At 38.3% G+C, this 18,699-nt stretch overlaps 1 protein-coding gene across 2 annotated transcripts in view; it reads right to left on the minus strand.

Annotated features, from left to right (window-relative positions):
* Window positions 1-18,699, minus strand: part of cblb (Cbl proto-oncogene B, E3 ubiquitin protein ligase) — a 194,427-nt gene that overhangs the window by 44,351 nt on the left and 131,377 nt on the right. For both annotated transcript variants that reach the window (XM_043701075.2, XM_043701074.2), the window contains exons 9-10: window positions 12,233-12,418; window positions 7,316-7,678 (exon numbers count right to left, since the gene is read on the minus strand). In XM_043701075.2, the coding sequence (XP_043557010.1) occupies window positions 7,316-7,678; window positions 12,233-12,418 (549 nt within the window). The remainder of the gene's footprint in view (window positions 1-7,315; window positions 7,679-12,232; window positions 12,419-18,699) is intronic.

An 18,699-nucleotide genomic window follows, 5' to 3' on the forward strand; every position in this document is an offset into this window, starting at 1 on the left:
GGGAGATACTAAATGAATATTTTGCATCAGTATTTACTGTGGAAAAGGATATGGAAGATATAGACTGTAGGGAAATAGATGGTGACATCTTGCAAAATGTCCAGATTACAGAGGAGGAAGTGCTGGATGCCTTGAAACGGTTAAAGGTGGATAAATCCCCAAGACCTGATCAGGTGTACCCGAGAACTCTGTGGGAAGCTAGAGAAGTGATTGCTGGGCTTCTTGCTGAGATATCTGTACCATCAATAGTCACAGGTGAAGTGCCGGAAGACCTGGAGGTTGGCAAACGTGGTGCCACAGTTTAAGAAAGGCGGTAAAGACAAGCCAGGGAACTATAGATCAGTGAGCCTGACCACTGTGGTGGGCAAGTTGTTGGAGGGAATCCTGAGGGACAGGATGTACATGTATTTTGAAAGGAAAGGACTGATTCGAGATAGTCAACGTGGCTTTGTGCGTGGGAAATCATGTCTCACAAACTTGATTGAGTTTTTTGAAAAAGTAACAAAGAAGATTGATGAGGGCAGAACAGTAGATGTGATCTATATGGACGTCAGTACGGCGTTCAACAAGGATCGCCATGGGAGACTGATTAGCAAGGTTAGATCTCATGGAATACAGGGAGAACTAGCCATTTGGATACAGAACTAGCTTAAAGGTAGAAGACAGAGGGTGGTGGTGGAGGGTTGTTTTTCAGACTGGAGGCCTGTGACCAGTGGAGTGCCACAAGGATCGGTGCTGGGCCCTCTTCTTTTTGTCATTTACATAAATGATTTGGATGCGAGCATAAGAAGTGTACAGTTAGTAAGTTTGCAAATGACACCAAAATTGAAGGTGTAGTGGACAGCAAAGAGGGTTACCTCAGATTACAACAGGATCTGGACCAGATGGGCCAATGGGTTGAGAAGTGGCAGATGGAGTTTAATTCAGATAAATGCGAGGTGCTGCATTTTGGGAAAGCAAATCTTAGCAGGACTTATACACTTAATGGTAAGGTCCTAGGAAGTGTTGCTGAACAAAGAGACCTTGGAGTGCAGGCTCATAGCTCCTTGAAAGTGGAGTCACAGGTACATAGGATAGTGAAGGCGGCATTTGGTAGGCTTTCCTTTATTGGTCAGAGTATTGAGTACAGGAGTTGGGAGGTCATGTTGCGGCTGTACAGGACATTGGTTAGGCCACTGTTGGAATATTGCATACAATTCTGGTCTCCTTCCTATTGGAAAGATTTTGTGAAACTTGAAAGGGTTCAGAAAAGATTTACAAGGATGTTGCCAGGGTTGGAGGATCTGAGCTACAGGGAGAGGCTGAACAGGCTGGGGCTGTTTTCCCCGGAGCGTCGGAGGCTGAGGGGTGACCTTATAGAGATTGACAAAATTATGAGGGGCATAGATGGGATAAATAGATAAAGTCTTTTCCCTGGGGTCGGGGAGTCCAGAATTAGAGGGCATAGGTTTAGGGTGAGAGGGGAAAGATATAAAAGAGACCTAAGAGGCAACTTTTTCACGCAGAGGGTGGTACGTGTATGGAATGAGCTGCCAGAGAATGTGGTAGAGGCTGGTACAATTGCAACATTTAAGAGGCATTTGGATGGGTACATGGGGTTTGGAGGGATATGGGCCGGGTGCTGACAGGTGGGACTAGATTGGGTTGGGATATCTGGTCGGCATGGAGGGGTTGGACCGAAGGGTCTATTTCCATGCTGTACATCTCTATGACTCTATGACTAGTTTTCAAAAATACCTTCAGCAGACCCCAAAACTCTCAGGTTCACGACTGCCAACACTGCAACAGCCCTGGAGCCAAAGAATCAATGCCATCAAACAGAATCAGGTATCCAGTGAACCCAAAGTACTCTTAAACTCTGAAGACATTTCTTGCAGTGATTTGTAATCCAAGATTTTTGGGCACAGGTCAAGGGAGGCACGTATAATTCTGGACACATCTGACCGTCAAAGGTTAAATGTGGATGAAAACCAGGAGGTCATGTGCTGAACCAAACAGATGTGTGGCAGCTTCAAACTTTGCTGTGTTTCTGTGGTAGTCTGTTTGTTGTACAAGTTCCTTACCTCTGAAAGCAAGGGAGACAGAGAGCAGCCTCATGAGACAGAGGGCAAATTAAACATCACTGAGTAACCAAGAGATTGACTGTGCGACTGAGCATGAATGAGTGCCATGTGATTGAGCGTGAGTAAGCAAGTGAGTGAAAAATGAAGCAGTGGTGTAGAGAGTGCACATTTGGTAATAATTTCAGATAACTTAAAATTTATGCTATGAATTCATTAAGATTTACAAACCTTTAAGCACATTTATAAAGGCATACATCATTTAACTGTAAACAACATTCAATTTTATTCTGGCCCATTGTGCATTAACCTCGGCTTCCAAATGAATTGATTTGAAATTGTGAACTTTGATGTCTTAACAGCAGTTTTGGCATGGTTTATATTTCAGGTACGCATTTATATCCGGTTCAAACGCATGTGGTTAGGGCATTCTGCAATTCAAAAATTCTTGAACTTCACCTGGCTAAGGAGCAGTACTCTGAAAGCTTGTGATTTCAAATAAACCTGTTGTACTCTAATCTGGTGTTGTGTTCTGACTTTGTCCACATCAAAAATTCGTAAATGACTTTGTTCCAGGCACTCCATACTGTAGAGGTTACACACTGACATGGTTAAGTAAGGAATGTTGGTCTAGACACCTGGAGAGTTCCTTGTTCTTCCCTGAACAGCTTTATTGGATCTTGTTACATTTAGCTTCGTGAATAAATAGTAATTTGGTTTAACGTTAAGCCAAAAGATGGCATCTGAAACACTTTCCTCAGTACTGCTCAAAATCATCAGCCTAGATCATATGCTAAATTGCAATGATGAATGACGTTTACTGATATATACCCCAGATGCAATGGAGGCTGAATCATTGAATACACCGAAGGCTGAGATTTACAAATTTTAGATTTATAGGTAAGTTGAAGACTAATGAGGAGCAGGCAGCAAGAGAATTTCAGGTCATAATTGGATCAGTTATGATCTCACCAAATGACAAATCCAGTTGGAGAGGCAGAATGGCCCTCTGCTAATTTCCTCATGTGTTCAACCTCCTCATTCTTGCTTTCATTGCTATTATTCGCTTGAACCCAGACAGTGAGTGGTGATAGCCCATTTAACCAGGAAGTATTATAATAGAGTTCAATTCAGTCCTAATTCAACACTTACATCTATCAACTTCAAGGAGCTGTCAAAAAAAAAAGTGACTAACCCGAGGAACCCTGATTAGATTTCTGCTTACTACTCTAGAAGCACAGATGTTAATTGTACATTACTAACTGTGAAACACAAGATTTATCAATCATCTAACAAGTTGATATTAAATCAAGCGTTTTAAATATACAAGCAAAAATTACTTTAAATTTATCAATTCCCTACTTCCATCATCAAAACTTACACATGCTTTGGCATTAGAAACATAACAATTAAAACTAAAAAGGCAAAGGGAGGAACAGGAAGCAACAACTAAAGAGACTTAACCAGCCTGATTGCTAAGTTAAGGGCTCCCACACTCAAATAATTGGTATACATTGTGAATAGCTGGGATCCAAGTTCTGATTCTTGCAGTACCTCACTAGTTACATTTATTCTTACTGGCTGTTTGTCAAATACAATCAATCAATGCTGATGGATGGATGGCAATACTTACAGGCACATTACCTCCTAAATCATGTGCTGTAATATTTTGCATCAGCCTCTTGTGGAAGAATTAGTGAAAAGACTTCTTAAAAATCTAAGCTTACAGCATCCATTGAGTCTTTTGATAGTAACGTCTTCAAACAAAATCCAACAAGTTAATCAAACATTATTTCTCATTTGCAAATTCATGCTATCTGTGCCCAATCAGATCATTATCCAAGCGGGGTAGTATTGGGAAGGGTCGTAGAACAGAGAGACTTAAGGGTTCAGGTACGTAATTCTTTGAAGTTTGTATCACATATAGATAGATGGTTAAAGCGGCACTTGGCACACTTGTCATCATTGCTCAGATCACTGAGTATCAGAGCGGGGACATTATGTTGAGGTTGTACAGGACATTGGTAAGGCCTTTTCTGGAGAAATGTATCCAGTTCTGGTCACTTTGTTATAGGAAGGACAATATTAAGCTGGAGAGGGTTGAGAAGAGATCTACCAGGTTGTTGCCACAAATGGAGAGTTTAAGTTATAAGGAGAGCCAATTTAGGCTTGGACATTTTTCACTGGAGTGTAGGAGTTTGAAGGGTGACCTTCTAGTTTAATAAAATCATGAAGGGTATAGATAAAGTGAATGGCAAGTGTCTTTTCCCGATGGTGGGAGATTTCAAGACTTTGGTGGAGGGTATTTTAAGCTGAAAGGAGGAAGATTTAAAAAAAAAGACATGAGGGGCTTTTTTTTTAAAAACACAGCATGGTTCATGTACAGGATGAACTTCCAGACAAAGTGGTAGATGCGGGTCAGTAACTGCATTTAAAAGCCATTTAAGTAAGTACATGAATAAGAAATGGGCTAAGTGCAGGCAGGTGGGACAACATTAGTTTGGGATTATGATTGGCGTGGACTGGTTGGATTGAAGGGTCGGTTTCTGTGCTGTATACTCAATGATTTTCTAAGTGTCTATTTGCCACATCCTTTAAAACTGATCTTAGCATTTGCCTTACAAAGGTCTGTAGTTCTCAGTTTTCTCTCTTGCTCCTTTAAGTCTTCAGCAACTTAAATAAAATGTTGGTATTTCCAAAGATCACTATTATCATGCAACTGCAGAATCAAACTGAAAGAAATGTATTGGTAAGAAATTTTAAAAATTTGGAAAGGACCTTACGAATGGGTGAATGAATTATTAAGGGGGTAAACTCAAAAGGGACTGCTAACATTAAATTGATAATCGATAAAACACAGGAGATTTAAAAATCTAAACAAGTCTTGTTCAAATCTGGCCTACAAGGAAATTAGATTGTTCCAATTTCTTTATCCCATGATTTACCTCCATTCTTCACACCAAAGACCAGTAGCCAAAACCAGCAAACCTCTCTAGTTGACTAATTTAATAACCTGAGATCATAAAATGAAATAAAATCAATGTATTCCCCAAGCCGGTTGTCACGGAGAATAACTGTGAGCAATAAACTGAAGGCAACTCCAGGCTGGCAAAATAAAGCTATGAGCTTTTTACAACAAGCAAAATAAAAGGATCCCTGCCAGAAGCACTGTGAAAACTCCAATATTTATTCTTTATAATGAACCTTAATACAATGTATTGTAATATATCATAGCCATTTCACAAAAGTAACTAATAAGAAGAATTCAAGGCATGGCTGAGATATCCACTAACTGTAACGTAAACATGAACAATATATCCCACTTATTTAACCACAACTAATAAATAATGTTATCTATCCACAAAAAGGTGCAGATTTTGCAAATATGTATTGTTCAATTTTTTGCCTTGTAATTGAAGCATCAACACGTATTAGACTATAACAAATGGTTTCTGGGCCCCCAATAGACATCTGAAGGTGAGCACAATTAAGGCCCAAAACTCCTTCCCCTTTGCTACATTAATCACACTAATGTGCTTACTTGCCAATTCTCTTATTCCTCTTTCCTTCTCTCCAAAATAATTTTCACTTGTCTCTTCCTCCATTAATAATTCTTACTTCAATGGCAACTTAATCCATTTTGCTTTTCCTTTTTAGTTATTGATCATTTTCCTTTCTATATATTTCCTGACTTTTAAACTTGCATCCATTTGTAATTAAATTATGAAAATTGTTCACCATGCTGTTATTTTTTTTAAAAATTTTATAATATTGAAAATTTACAGATTATCTCTGTTCATTTTGCACAACACAGACCAATAAATCAGATACCCAACTTAATTTTGACCGATTTCCCAAATGGCAGAGGATATGGCAGCTTGCAGTTAAGTATTATCATTGAGTGAAAATTGCAATTTGCTTTATTCGTTGTCTGTTTTGCAATGATTTTTTTGGATAACTACTTTGGCACATTTGTCATAAATCTTATACCTTTAAAATTTTAAATAAAAATACTGCAACACTAAGAGGTTCCTTTTATATTTAATCAATTCATAAGTCAAAAGTTACTGCAGGGCATAAATTGGGACTACGGATTGCAAATCTTGCAATGACTATTTAGAAGTAATTTAAACATTGTCAAATAGTGATGAAGCTCTCACTTAATTCTTCTGTCGCCATGTATATTAATCTAAACATGACTGGAAAAATGCTGAAAGGTTGATCAGGATTAATCCCACCCTATTTCCTGGCTTTCACATATCCATTCCACGTCAATCGTAACATTTTTACTGTCCAATATGTTTTCTGTGACTTAAGTGAACAGCATTCATGTTATTCAAGTTGAAATGTGGTCAGCACCTTATAAATCAGAAAAAAAAAATCCTTCAACTTGTACTCTAGCCCTTTGCTAATGCAATCAAGTTAAAGTAGGTGACTCGAAAGACACAACTACGTACATTCAGAAAACAGCTACATTTATTCATTTAGGCCTGTTGTCCTCTCTCAATCTCACATAAATATCAATGTTTCCTAATCTTCATAATTATTTTTTGTACCTGTCCACTAGTTTTTAATGATGTACATACTTGGGACCTCTAAACTTCTCTGCTTCTTCACATTTGGTAGCTTTTCACAATAAAAAGTATTAATTGGGTCCAGAATGGATAACCTTACACTTTCCCACACAACCCTATTCCATTCCGTCCATTCCAAGAACTTCACACCTGAAACACATTCAGAAATTTGTGGCTTAGATGTTTGTACCATGTGCAGAATTAATACTGCAGCAAACTTTTTATTAATAGGTACGTATGGGACCAGGAGTGTACTGATTGATCAAATGTTCCAGTTGATCAAGAGGTCTATATAATCAAAGTAAAAGCACACACGGTAAGTAATAGCAATGTAATGCAGCGGGTATACACGTCACTGTTATACATAATTTACAACATAAATTACTTAAAAAATAATGCAGCTTTGCCTCAAAATAAACTTACTGGCAGACAGTCATCTCACTTGCACACCAAACTGACTACACGGACATCCCGGAGATTGCAATGATACAGTAAACATCCGATAGATGAGGAATACAAGTTTTGCCAGTTTATTGAGAGTGCCGGTTCATAAGTGCCAGTTAAAACAAAGTTTGTGATATATTTAGTCTCAACTATTCTCTCATCCATCAGCTATAAAATAAATCAAAAATGCTAATGATAATAGAGACCCAATTATAAGAGTTCTGTTCCAGTCCTTACCTTTGCACTGTCATGAGATAATTCTTGGCGTCTGCCGGGTTTGCGTGGAAAACCTGGTTCTGCTACGTGCCAGTTCTGTCTACCATTCAAGTTAGTGGGTGCGGTGTGACCAGATTTAGGAGATCGATCATCACCAGATCTGCATTCTGTTGACGTGGTAGCACCGTGATCTCTGGGACACCAGGCTTCATGTGCTATATGCTGGTCTTTTAAAGAAACATTTTCAGAATGATGCAACAAACGTGCAGCCCTGCTTTCTGGTGGAATAGGAGGTGGTCGCTCAGGTGGAAGAGGAGGTTCTCTGAGAGGAGGTGGTGGTGCTGGGAGAGGCTTGTCTTGTTTTCGTGTCATGCATGGAGATGACTGATTTTAAAAAGAAGAAAACTATTTCAGATTAATCTTATAGAGTCAGAGTCAGAGAGATGTACAGCATGGAAACAGACTTTACGATAAACAAGTACAAAAGGACACAAAATTAATTCAATAACATCTGTACCACAGTATTTCACAATTTATTGATAACAATGTGACAATTTACTTTCGGTCTGGTAATAAGGTTAAGTGATACGAAATGATAGGGACAAATATTTGGCACTACTTATTTTGTGCTAAAATGAGGATTCACAAGATTGGAATAAAAGGGTTTAGGTTATCAGGCAAATTAAAGGAATGTTTTTGGGTCAGTTCTACAGAAGATACCCTCCATATTTTCTACAGCATACAGCTCCCATGTAATGCCGCTCACCAACATAGACTCAAGGAAGAAACATACATATAAAAGCAAGGAGTTGATCATGAAATAAAATTGGCAGTTAGAAAGTTGCTTCCTCTTCAATTATAGATGCTGAAATTTTAATGCAGATTAAGGAAATTAAATGTTTGTCCAAATAATAATGAACCCATCTGACAAAGGTTCTTCTTTAACTCAAGATAAAACAGTCTCCAATTAGACGCTCAATGTATGAGCATAAAATCTCAAACCAGACTTTGACGATACTTGTAGTCCTGCGTTTATTTTTACACATGAACAGTTTTATGCAGTTTTGCCCAGAATGAAAGATTTTGATGTTAAAAAGCCTTTGTTGAAAGAGATGTACATTTAAACAAATATCATTGCAATAAAGATAATTTGGCCTTGAATGTCTTAGTTACAAGTGTGAACTTGTTTTCAGCAATTTCAACACTCAGACGATAAGAGCGAAAGTTTAACTCTTGCAAGTCAAGGTACGAATTATACTGCTTTGCAACTGAATTTCAATCTGTGTTTGCAGCAAAGCTGATATGAACATGATTGATGGTCTGGTGAGGTGGACCAATGCACAGCCATGAGTAGAGAAGCTGCGTTCAATCCTCTTTCCTCAATTGCCACAAATAGCCCAAATAAGGATGTGTCTTCATAAATCTAGATCTGAATAGACATTCAAGTCATGAGCACAAAACTGTAGCTGAGCAAGAGATCAATGTCTTTAAGACAGAGGGAGAAAAAGACAGAGTGACTTGCATTTCAACTTTGCATATTTCAGCAGTGATGAACTGCCATTTTTATGCAAAAACGTTTATCAGGATCAGCGCAGGCCTCGAGGGCTGAAGGGCCTGTTCCTGTGCTGCAATTTTCTTTGTTCTTTAATACACACTGCTACCTCTTTACAGAAAGTAGTGAATCAGGTGAATATTTCAAATGTGGATGGGCTGCTGGTAAAGAGGATTGCTTTGGCTTGGAGGATGTTGAGCTTCTTGAATGTTGGTAGACCTTTATTTGTTCAGACAAGTGATACATCACATTGCTGATGTGTGCCTTTTCGATGACAGACAGGCTTTAGGGAATCAGGAAGTGATTTATATGTTACAGAATTCCTGGCCTCTGATTCCTAGCTATTGTATTCACAGAACCTGTATGAGCGGTTCAATTTGTCATTGTTTTCTTAGGCATAGTACTAAAAACCTTACTTGCCCAAAAAGTGAAGACTTCTCAGGTGACTGAAAAGTCCAGTGAATGATCTACAATCTCTGTTTCAGATTGGGCATAAATGGTTGAAGCATGGCCCAAGTTGCCTCTCACCCCTTTTCCCATCAATGCTCGATTTCAACTTGCTGTTAGCTATGAGTCTCAAGATGTACAGTCGCTTCTCAGATGCTGCCCCTCTATTTTGGGTGGTCTTGAGCTAGTGTTTCCCACGTGCTAATTGGAAGGTTAAACTTTCCCAAGGAGGCTACGAGAGCATCCTTGAAGTACTCCCTTTGTTTTCCTGGGGCTCACTTACCTTGCTGAAATTCTACATTGGGTGCTTACTTTGGGAGTTTCATGTCAGAGTCAGCACGGACCAAAGGGTCTGTTTCCATGCTGTACATCTCTATGACTCTATATGTGGCCCACTGAGCAGAGCTGGTGAGCATGGTTAAACACTACAATGCTGGGGATATTGGCCTGAGTGCGAAGACTCACATTGGTCGGCCTTTCCTACTAATACTCCGGCTATATTTCTAGTAAATCGTAACCCCTAAGTTTTAATGGTTGGAATTCAGCAATTGTAATGTTGTTGAACAAGAAGAGATGATTATAATCTCTCATGTTGGAAATAGTAATTGCCTGACACTTGTATGGCAGTAATGTTGCTTGCCATGTCCATGTCTGACTGTTATTTGGATCTTGTAGGCACAGATTGCTGCAATACCTGAAAAATTGCAAAAAGATACTGAGCACTAAGGAATCATCAGCAAATGTTCCACTTCTGACCTGAGGTCAGAAGGAAGCTCAGAAATGAAGCAGCTGAAGGATCTGCATGAGTCTGAACTCCTCAGATAATGAAAACTTCACAGATTTAGGTGAGAGTCAGCCATTAGCACTTGCCCCAGGTAATTGAAAAGTAATAGCAATCTCATTCCCCTGACCTTCAATGACCAAATGATCATCAAATTTATCCTCAATCACCTTCAAGGACACCAGAAATTGCAATATATATCAACCAACTATAGCAACTCTGTGACACCCGGTAATAGATGGGTCCTCTGCAACAATTGGCCTACCTCCTGATCTCTCAAAAATTCTTTTTCACATATAAATGCAATGGAATACTCTCTGATAGACAAGATGATATCACTGTGTCAAAACTCATGAAGCTCGAGATCATCCACATCTGAGCAATTTGTTTAATTTGTATGTGCAGCAATTCATTAGAGTTACCAAGACAATGCTTTCTCACATGAAACCATACCATCAAGAGGTACAAGAGCAGCAAACGTTATTATCACCAAATTTGTCTTCAAGTTGTGCACTAATCTGATTTCAACATTTAACGTAATCCTCCACGGTTGCAGGCCTTGAGTGGTCTATACACCAACACCAACAGCACCATGGCCATTATAGTAGTTAAAGGAGAAAGCCAACCACTATATTCTGAGGGAACCAGATGTGGACAATAAATGTGGTATTGTCAACTTTGCCCATATTCCAAGAACAAGTATTTTTTTTAAAGATAACTTAATAACCAACTTGGAGCTGTAAAATGCATAGCAATTTCTGAAGCCTTTTCTTTTTTCCCCCTTTTTACCTCCAATCTAAACAACCACCTAATGATGTGTCCTACATGATTCAATGCAGTTATAAATATAAACAAGTATATTTTATACATGGTACTGATTCCTTAATCAATTATTTTATTAAACCAGTTTAGTAGAACAAGAGGCACAAGGGGACAAAAACAGCACAAATTCTAAACCCACGACCTCCACCACAAAAAACAAGGGCAGCTCATGTATGTGACACCACCAAGTGCAAATTTCCCTCCAAGTCACACACCATTCTGACTTGGAATTATATCACCACTCCTTTACGGTCAAAAGCATAGAAATCCTCCCCTAACAGCATTGTTGGTCCACTGTGCCACATGGACTGCAGCAGTTCAAGCTGTCAGCTCACCTCCAGCTTCTTAATGGAAATGGTGAGCTATAAACACTGGCATAGACAGTGACACCTACATGCCATGAATAAACGAAAAAAAAAAACCTATAAGACCACAAAACAAAACCATGGGACTGAACAACATGTTCCATTGTTTAAGAAAGGTAGCAAAGATAAGCCAAGAAACTACAGGCTAGTGAGGCTGAGATGAATGGTAGGCAAATGTTTAGAGACAATACTGAGGGACAGGATCAACCAACATTTGTATCGTCAAGGTCTGATTAGGAATAGTCAGCATGGATTTGTTCGCAAGTCACATCTGACAAACCTTTTAAGAGTTTTTCAAAGAGGTTACTGAGAAAACAGATGACTGTCAGGCAGTGGATGTTGTCTATATGGACTTTAGTAAGGTTGTTGACAAGGAACCGCACAACAAGCTAGTCATGAAGTTTAGGTCACATGGGATTCAGGAAGGGGTAATTGGATTCAAGATTGGCTCAATGGGAGGCAACAGAGGGTGACAGATGAAGGTTGTTTCTTGGAGAGGAGACCGGTGACTACTGATGTACCAGATGGGCTTGGTGCTGGGACCTTTGTTGTTCCTTATTTGCATAAATGAACTGGATGTGAATGTACAAGGCATGATTAGCAAGTTTATGGATGATACAAATTTAGGAGTTATTGTTGATAGCGAGGAAGGTTATCAAAAATTAGAGGGATCTTGATCAGATGGAAAGTGGGCTGAGGACTGGCAAATGCAATTCAACACAGATAAGTGTGAGGTGTTGCACTGGAAAGTCAGACCAAGGTAGGACTTATACAGGACCAGTTTGTGCCAAAGGGCTGGTTTCCATGCAGTATTACTCTATGACTCTATCAGTGATTTTCATGCTAATTTTCTTGCTTCCAAAAATAGTTTTGAATTCATAATACTATTTGCCAAGAACTCCTTACAAGTTAAGACATGACTTCTGTATTTTATAGGTAAGTCATTCAATACCAGTGTTTTAATAATTTACCTTTGGTGAACCAGTTGGACTAGCACAAGGTGACCGAGCTACTCCTTTCTGAATGAGATCTAAACGAGGTGGCACTGGTGGGAGATTGAGGTGTTGAATTTGGATTGGGTCTGGAGCTGCTTTTCGGCGCTGTGCAATAGGCGATGAGTTTGGTGATGACACTGGTGATATCTGCCTGTCTGTACACTGTAAAGACCAAACAAGATTGAGACAATAAATGATTCATCTCAGAGAACTTCAAAAAGCACAGTAATAAGACAACATTTACTCCAGTTTTTCAAACAGCTAACACAGAGGCACTACTGGGTATTTGACAGCAATGCTTGTTCAAAAAACAATTATAAATTAAAGTTTATTAAGATCCCAGGTGATGTTAATGCTGGAGAAATCAGAACTCCAAGGGAAACATAGCTTGTTAGATCCTACTTTTGTTTTTTCTTTAACCATGCACATCAGTTACTAAACACATTGATGAGAGGTTGCCAGTATATTTTAACACAAGGAATAGAAGTTTATTAAACAAGAAAAAACTGAACTCAAATAAAGAAATGTTGGAAAGATTTCATTACAAACACCAAAACTAAAATCAAATTCACATTATTCTTTTTTGAAATCCCAGCAACAGCCTTACAAACATCTGAACTTGCAACAGTCACCACTAAGGCTTCTTTCTCAGGCAGACACAACTGTGACCAGTTTCTATCTGCCAACGTTCTGTGTGTTCAATAGATGCTATTTTCCTTTGCTGATATCTCTCCCAGAGACAGCTAAAACAAACTTTAATTTAAACTTAAACTTTCGAACAAATGCGAGTTCCATAAATTTACTTTCCATTGGTTTTCTTACTGACTTCTTTTTAAGAGTGCTACATTCAGCCTCTAGTCTTTAACACTCTCAGACAGAGACACAGACTGAATTTTAGATCGCTTTGTCTCCGCTCCACTGGATTAGATTAGATTCCCTTCAGTGTGGAAACAAGTCCTTCGGCCTAACAAGTCCACACCGACTCTCCAAACAGTAACCCGCCCAGACTCATTTCCCTACACTTACCCCTGACTAATGACCTAACATGATGGGCAATTTAGCATGGCCAATTCACCTGACCTGAACATCTTTTGGAATGTGATAGGAAACCAGAGCACCCAGAGGAAACCCACGCAGACATGGGGAGAATGTTCAAACTCCACACAGACAGTTGCCTGAGGCCGGAATCGAAACCAGGTCCCTGGCGCTGTGAGGCAGCAGTGCTAACCACCGTGCCACAATGCTGCCATTAATAGATTGTCATTAATCAATAGCATAATTTGTATTTCTCAACCTTTCTTTTAGTAACGCACTGAACTATTCATTTCCAAGATTTAAGAACTCATTAAAATGCATGTAAATAAAACAAGACTCTCCTGGTACCAAGTTCACACATGAAATTTTAAAAATAAGTTAAAACAATGTTCTCCTCATCCTTAGTAGTATAAAATACTACTAAAATATATATCAAAGACTTATATTGTTTTGAACAGGTTACAATTCAACAACACAGATGGCAGCCATTAGGCCCAACGCTCATGCCGGCTCCCCAGAAGAACTGTCCCAACTTAGTATCCCACCCCGATTTTTCTTTCCTGTAGCTATGTACATCAACAACTGAATTTTTAAAGTTTGCAAGGTATTTGAGACAATATGTAATGTGTTATCTCTGGATGAACAAATTCCTCACTTCCCATCACTTTCCTAATTTTTCATTTTTGCCAATTATTGTATACCTTTGATTCTACCAACTCAGATGTCAAAGGAAACAATTTTACCATATTTCCTTTGTCAAAGTCCCACATATTTTGAACACCTCCATTAGCGATTACCTTTAACTTTCCATTTAACTTAATTCCCTCATGATCTGAGCAAACCTCCTCTTTACCATCTCCAAAGGCCCTTAAATGCTCTCTAAAGTATGATGCCCATGAATGTATTCAATACTCCACAGAGACACCTGAGATTTGTAACAGTATATGGTTTCTTAACCATCTTCTTGACTCACCTGATTACTTTTAAAGATTTGTGAATATGTACACCCAGATTCCTCCGCTATTATACCACCTTCAAATAGTAACATTTAGATTATACTGGGAGAAGCATCGCGGGAAGACAAACAAATGTACTAACCTCTCAGGCTTTCAATGAAATGCATCTGCCAATTTCGCCAAGTCTATCAGGTTAACAATTTACTAAGTTGTCATGATTTATTACCCACAAAGTTAAAATTATACTTCTTATACATAGGTAGAAATAAAGAAAAGCAGAGGTCCTAATCCAGGGAATGATTCTATATTTCTCTCTGAACAGAATCATTCACCATTATCACCAGCTATCCCTTACCTAATTGCTAAATCATGTTCAAAACCATGTGCTTCTATTTTCCTAATAAATGTGTTATAAAGTACTTTATCAAATGTCTGTTGAAAATCACACATTCAATATCCAGTGCACTACTTTCATCAATCCTTCTGTTACTTCTTTGAAACGTTCAATCAAGCTAGTCAGAAATAATCTGACTAACAATTCTGAGCTAGCAATTCTTCATTAATCCATTAATCTCCAATTGAAAGTTTATTTTGTCCCTGATTGTTGTTCCATCACTGACATTTGAATATCTGTGACATTTGTAATCCTCAAATCCTCTAAGCATGCCTCCAAAATTCAAGGAGGATTAAAAAGATTCGTATGCTGAATCTATCACTGCTTCTGTCAGCAACAAGGATGGTTTCTATCTATTGCAGGTAAGTGACTTGTTAACTTTGAATTATATAGCCTCCTTTTCTTCAATGGCTGTAAATTGGTAGAGGGGAGTATGCAGCGGGACCTGGGTGTCATGAAGGAATGCATGTAGGTGCAGCATGCCACAAAGAAGGCAAATGGTACATTGATCTTCATTGTGAGGGGTTTCAAGTACAGGTACTGGGATGTATTGTTATACTTATACATGGCCTTGGTGAGATCATACCCAGAACACGGTGTATAGTTTTGCTCTTCTTTTCTGAGGAAGGATGCTCTTGCTCCCAAAGGAGTGCAACAAAGATTCATCAGTGTTGACGTGACTAATGTAGGAGGAGATTAGGATTATTTTCACTGCAGTTCAGATGAATGAAGGGGGAATCTCACAGAAACTTATAAAATTCTTACAGGATGATCTCAGATGGGGCAGATGCAGTGAGGTTGTTCATGCTGGAAGGTGTGTCCAGAACCAAGGTCACAATCTGAAGATTCGGGATAGACCTTTAGGACAGAGATGAGGAGATATTTCTTCACCCAAAGAGTGGTAAGCCTGTGGAATTCATTGCCACAGGAAGTAATTGATGCTAAAACGTTGAACATATTCAGGAAGTGGCTAGATATAGCACTTGGGGTGAATGGGATCAAAGGTTATAGGGAGAAAACAGGATTAGACTATTGAATTTGATGATCAGCCATGATTGTAATGAATGGCGGTGCAGACCCATAATCCGTCATTAACTTCACCTACAATTGTGAAGACAGAGGCAAAATAGTAATTCAGTATTTCAATCATGCCCTCCACTTCCATAAAAAATATCCTAAGTTAAAGGCAATTCTAAATGCATACTATGAGAACTAGAAATTAATTATATAAAAAAGGATACTTGGAAACAGGAATTTGTTCAGTTACTGCAATAATACAGACATTGCCATCTAAGAACACCAACTTGAGAAGGAGATTATTAAGCATTGCTATTTTTAAAATGTTAACCTTTTTTTCTTTATTCATGGTGCTCTGTCTTCTCTGAATTCCCTTATACTGACCTAATAACTTCAACAAACAGATCTTCATGCTGAGTGTTATGTCAAACAATTAAAGCAGCCAAGGTTTTGCATATTTATAAGTATACAAGAGAAGACATATACAACCGTGAAGAATATTACTTGCTGTTCTTTTAAGACAGCAACAACTATTGAAGATGTTACAAACACAAAACTGTTGCTGAAGAATCTTCAAAATTATTTAAACATCCATCACTTCTATTGATGTCAAATACAGGAGTTCCTTTAGGTAAAATGTTTTGACAGTTATTTAATAAGCTAAGGCAAAAAATTAGTCTCTAAATAATCTTCCAACTTGCCAAAATAACTATCTAAAAGTTGTATTAGTTTACACAACCCACTATCACATTTGCACATTATAAGTGCTTTCCCACAACAGTGTGAGACAAGCAAATATTGCTCTGCAGCAATGTTTAGAAATATCGAAATGTAGAAAATATAAGTATGCCATTCGGCTCTGTCTTTCAACATGACTGGATATTGAATTGGAACCTCGATTATCCAGCATTTGATTATCTGAAGTTCAAATTATCCGAACAAGATCGCGAGGTCCTGATGCATGACTAAATTATGTTATCCGGCATTCATGAACCGAACGAAATACTCTCCATCTATGGACTTCGGAAAATTGAGGTTCCTCTGTAATCCAAATCAATGCACTCCTCCCGCTTTCTCGCCACAGTCTTTGATCCCTTTAGCTCTAAGGACTGCAACCTCTTCTTCGATATGTTCGATGCGTTGACCTCAACTGCTTTCTATGGCAGAAATATCCACAGGCTCACCATTGACTGGGTGAAGAAATTTCTCCTCAATCCGAAATGGCCTACCCATATCCTTCGGCTGTAACCCCCGATTCTGGACCCCCCAGTCATCAGGAACATTCTTCTTGCATATATCCTTTCTAGTCCGATTAGAATTTTAACAGTTTCTAAGAGACCACACCTTGGCTTCTCTGCCCATCCCATGCTTTTAAACTCCTGTCAATATAGTCCTAAATGACCCACTTATGTGTCAATCTGGGCATTCATCAGGAATCAATCTGGTGAATTTTCAGTGCATGTCCTCCAGAATATCCTTCACCAGATAAAACACTGAGACCAAATCTGCAAACAATACACCAGGTAAGGTCTCACCAAGGGCCTATACAAATGTAGCAAGACATCCCTGCCTCACTATCAAGGCCAGCATACCACTGCCTTCCTCACTGCCTGCTTACTCTCAGTGACTGGTGTATTATTGCACCTCCCCCTATGTATTATTGCACCTCCCCCTTTCCCAATTAATCGTTATTCAGATATAAATCTGCCTGCTTGTGTTTGCTAATAAAGTTGATAACTACATTTATCCACATTATACTTCATGTGGCATCCATTTGCCCACTCATCCAGCTTAATCACATTGAAGCATCTCTGCATTCTACTCATAGTTTACCTTCATGTACAGCCTCTGTCAACTGCAAACTCTGAAGTATCACATCTAGTTCATTTATTACAACCATCTATGACACAGCATTCTGCTGTCTTCTCTTATTCAAATTTCCTACAATTACTGTTTCTCCACTGACCATTCACTGAGGATACAAAATAGCACTGTAGTTAGTGTTAGAAGTGCTAAATTTTGCGCATGAATCTATTACTAACAAGTGAAGGGGGAAATGTGATGGTCTTATTCACTTTATGCCTGAGAAAAATAAATCATTTGAAAATATTTCAAAAAATTCAAGAAAACAAAAACCAATCGTGCAGAATCTTACGCATTTTTGTGATTTAATAATTTAATGAAATTTCAAACTATAATATTAGACTGCCCTCAGCACTTGAGGCAACATCCATCACTAAATAAAATTCTATTCAGACTATTTGATTCACTACCTAATACTCAACTTTCAAAGATCAAAGTCAGTACCATTGCAATAATGGTTTCAAGTAACATATGCCTTGTAAAACTTGTAAAATTTGTCCGGTCAAATAATATTCAACTGCAATTTTTTTCCTATCACCATAACCTGGTTAGGATATTTTATTGGATGCAAAATATAAGATCCAAGGAAAAGATTTAATTTAGTTATTTTTATCAGAAATGTCTTCTTTACACAACAATTTAAAGCATGCTGTACTGCTTCTCAAAAACACTACCAAGCAGAAACACTGATCAGATTTAAAACAATCAAAACTGAATTATTGCCCTGTTCAGACTCTATGTAGTAGTTAATACAAGAAATTTACGTAAAAAGTTCACTTAATATTTTTGTCATGGTCATCATAAAATTTACAATTCACAAGAAATTGAAACCACAAACAGTTAATAAATGTTGCCTAATACTTGCATGGCTCCTGCTACTTTGAGTATATGTTCAACCTCAGCTGCAGAAGGAAAACACAACCATTAAATACACTAATTATCTTGGTCATCAAAGTGTAATTTTTTTTTAAAAATGACCAATGAGCTACGAAACCAATACATTATTGGATGATTGAACAGATTATGCTAGTGTCTTGAAAATTATTCTATCATAAGTTTAAAATCTCACAACAACAGGATATAGTCCAACAGGTTTATTTGGAAGTACTAGCTTTCAGAGCACTGCACCTTCATCAGGTAGCTGTTGAGCAGGATCATAAGACACAGAATTTATAGCA

This window comes from Chiloscyllium plagiosum, unplaced genomic scaffold (assembly GCF_037043375.1).
Source record: "Chiloscyllium plagiosum isolate Xiang-an unplaced genomic scaffold, Cpla_swu_hap1 HiC_scaffold_12, whole genome shotgun sequence".
NCBI lineage: Eukaryota > Metazoa > Chordata > Chondrichthyes > Orectolobiformes > Hemiscylliidae > Chiloscyllium > Chiloscyllium plagiosum.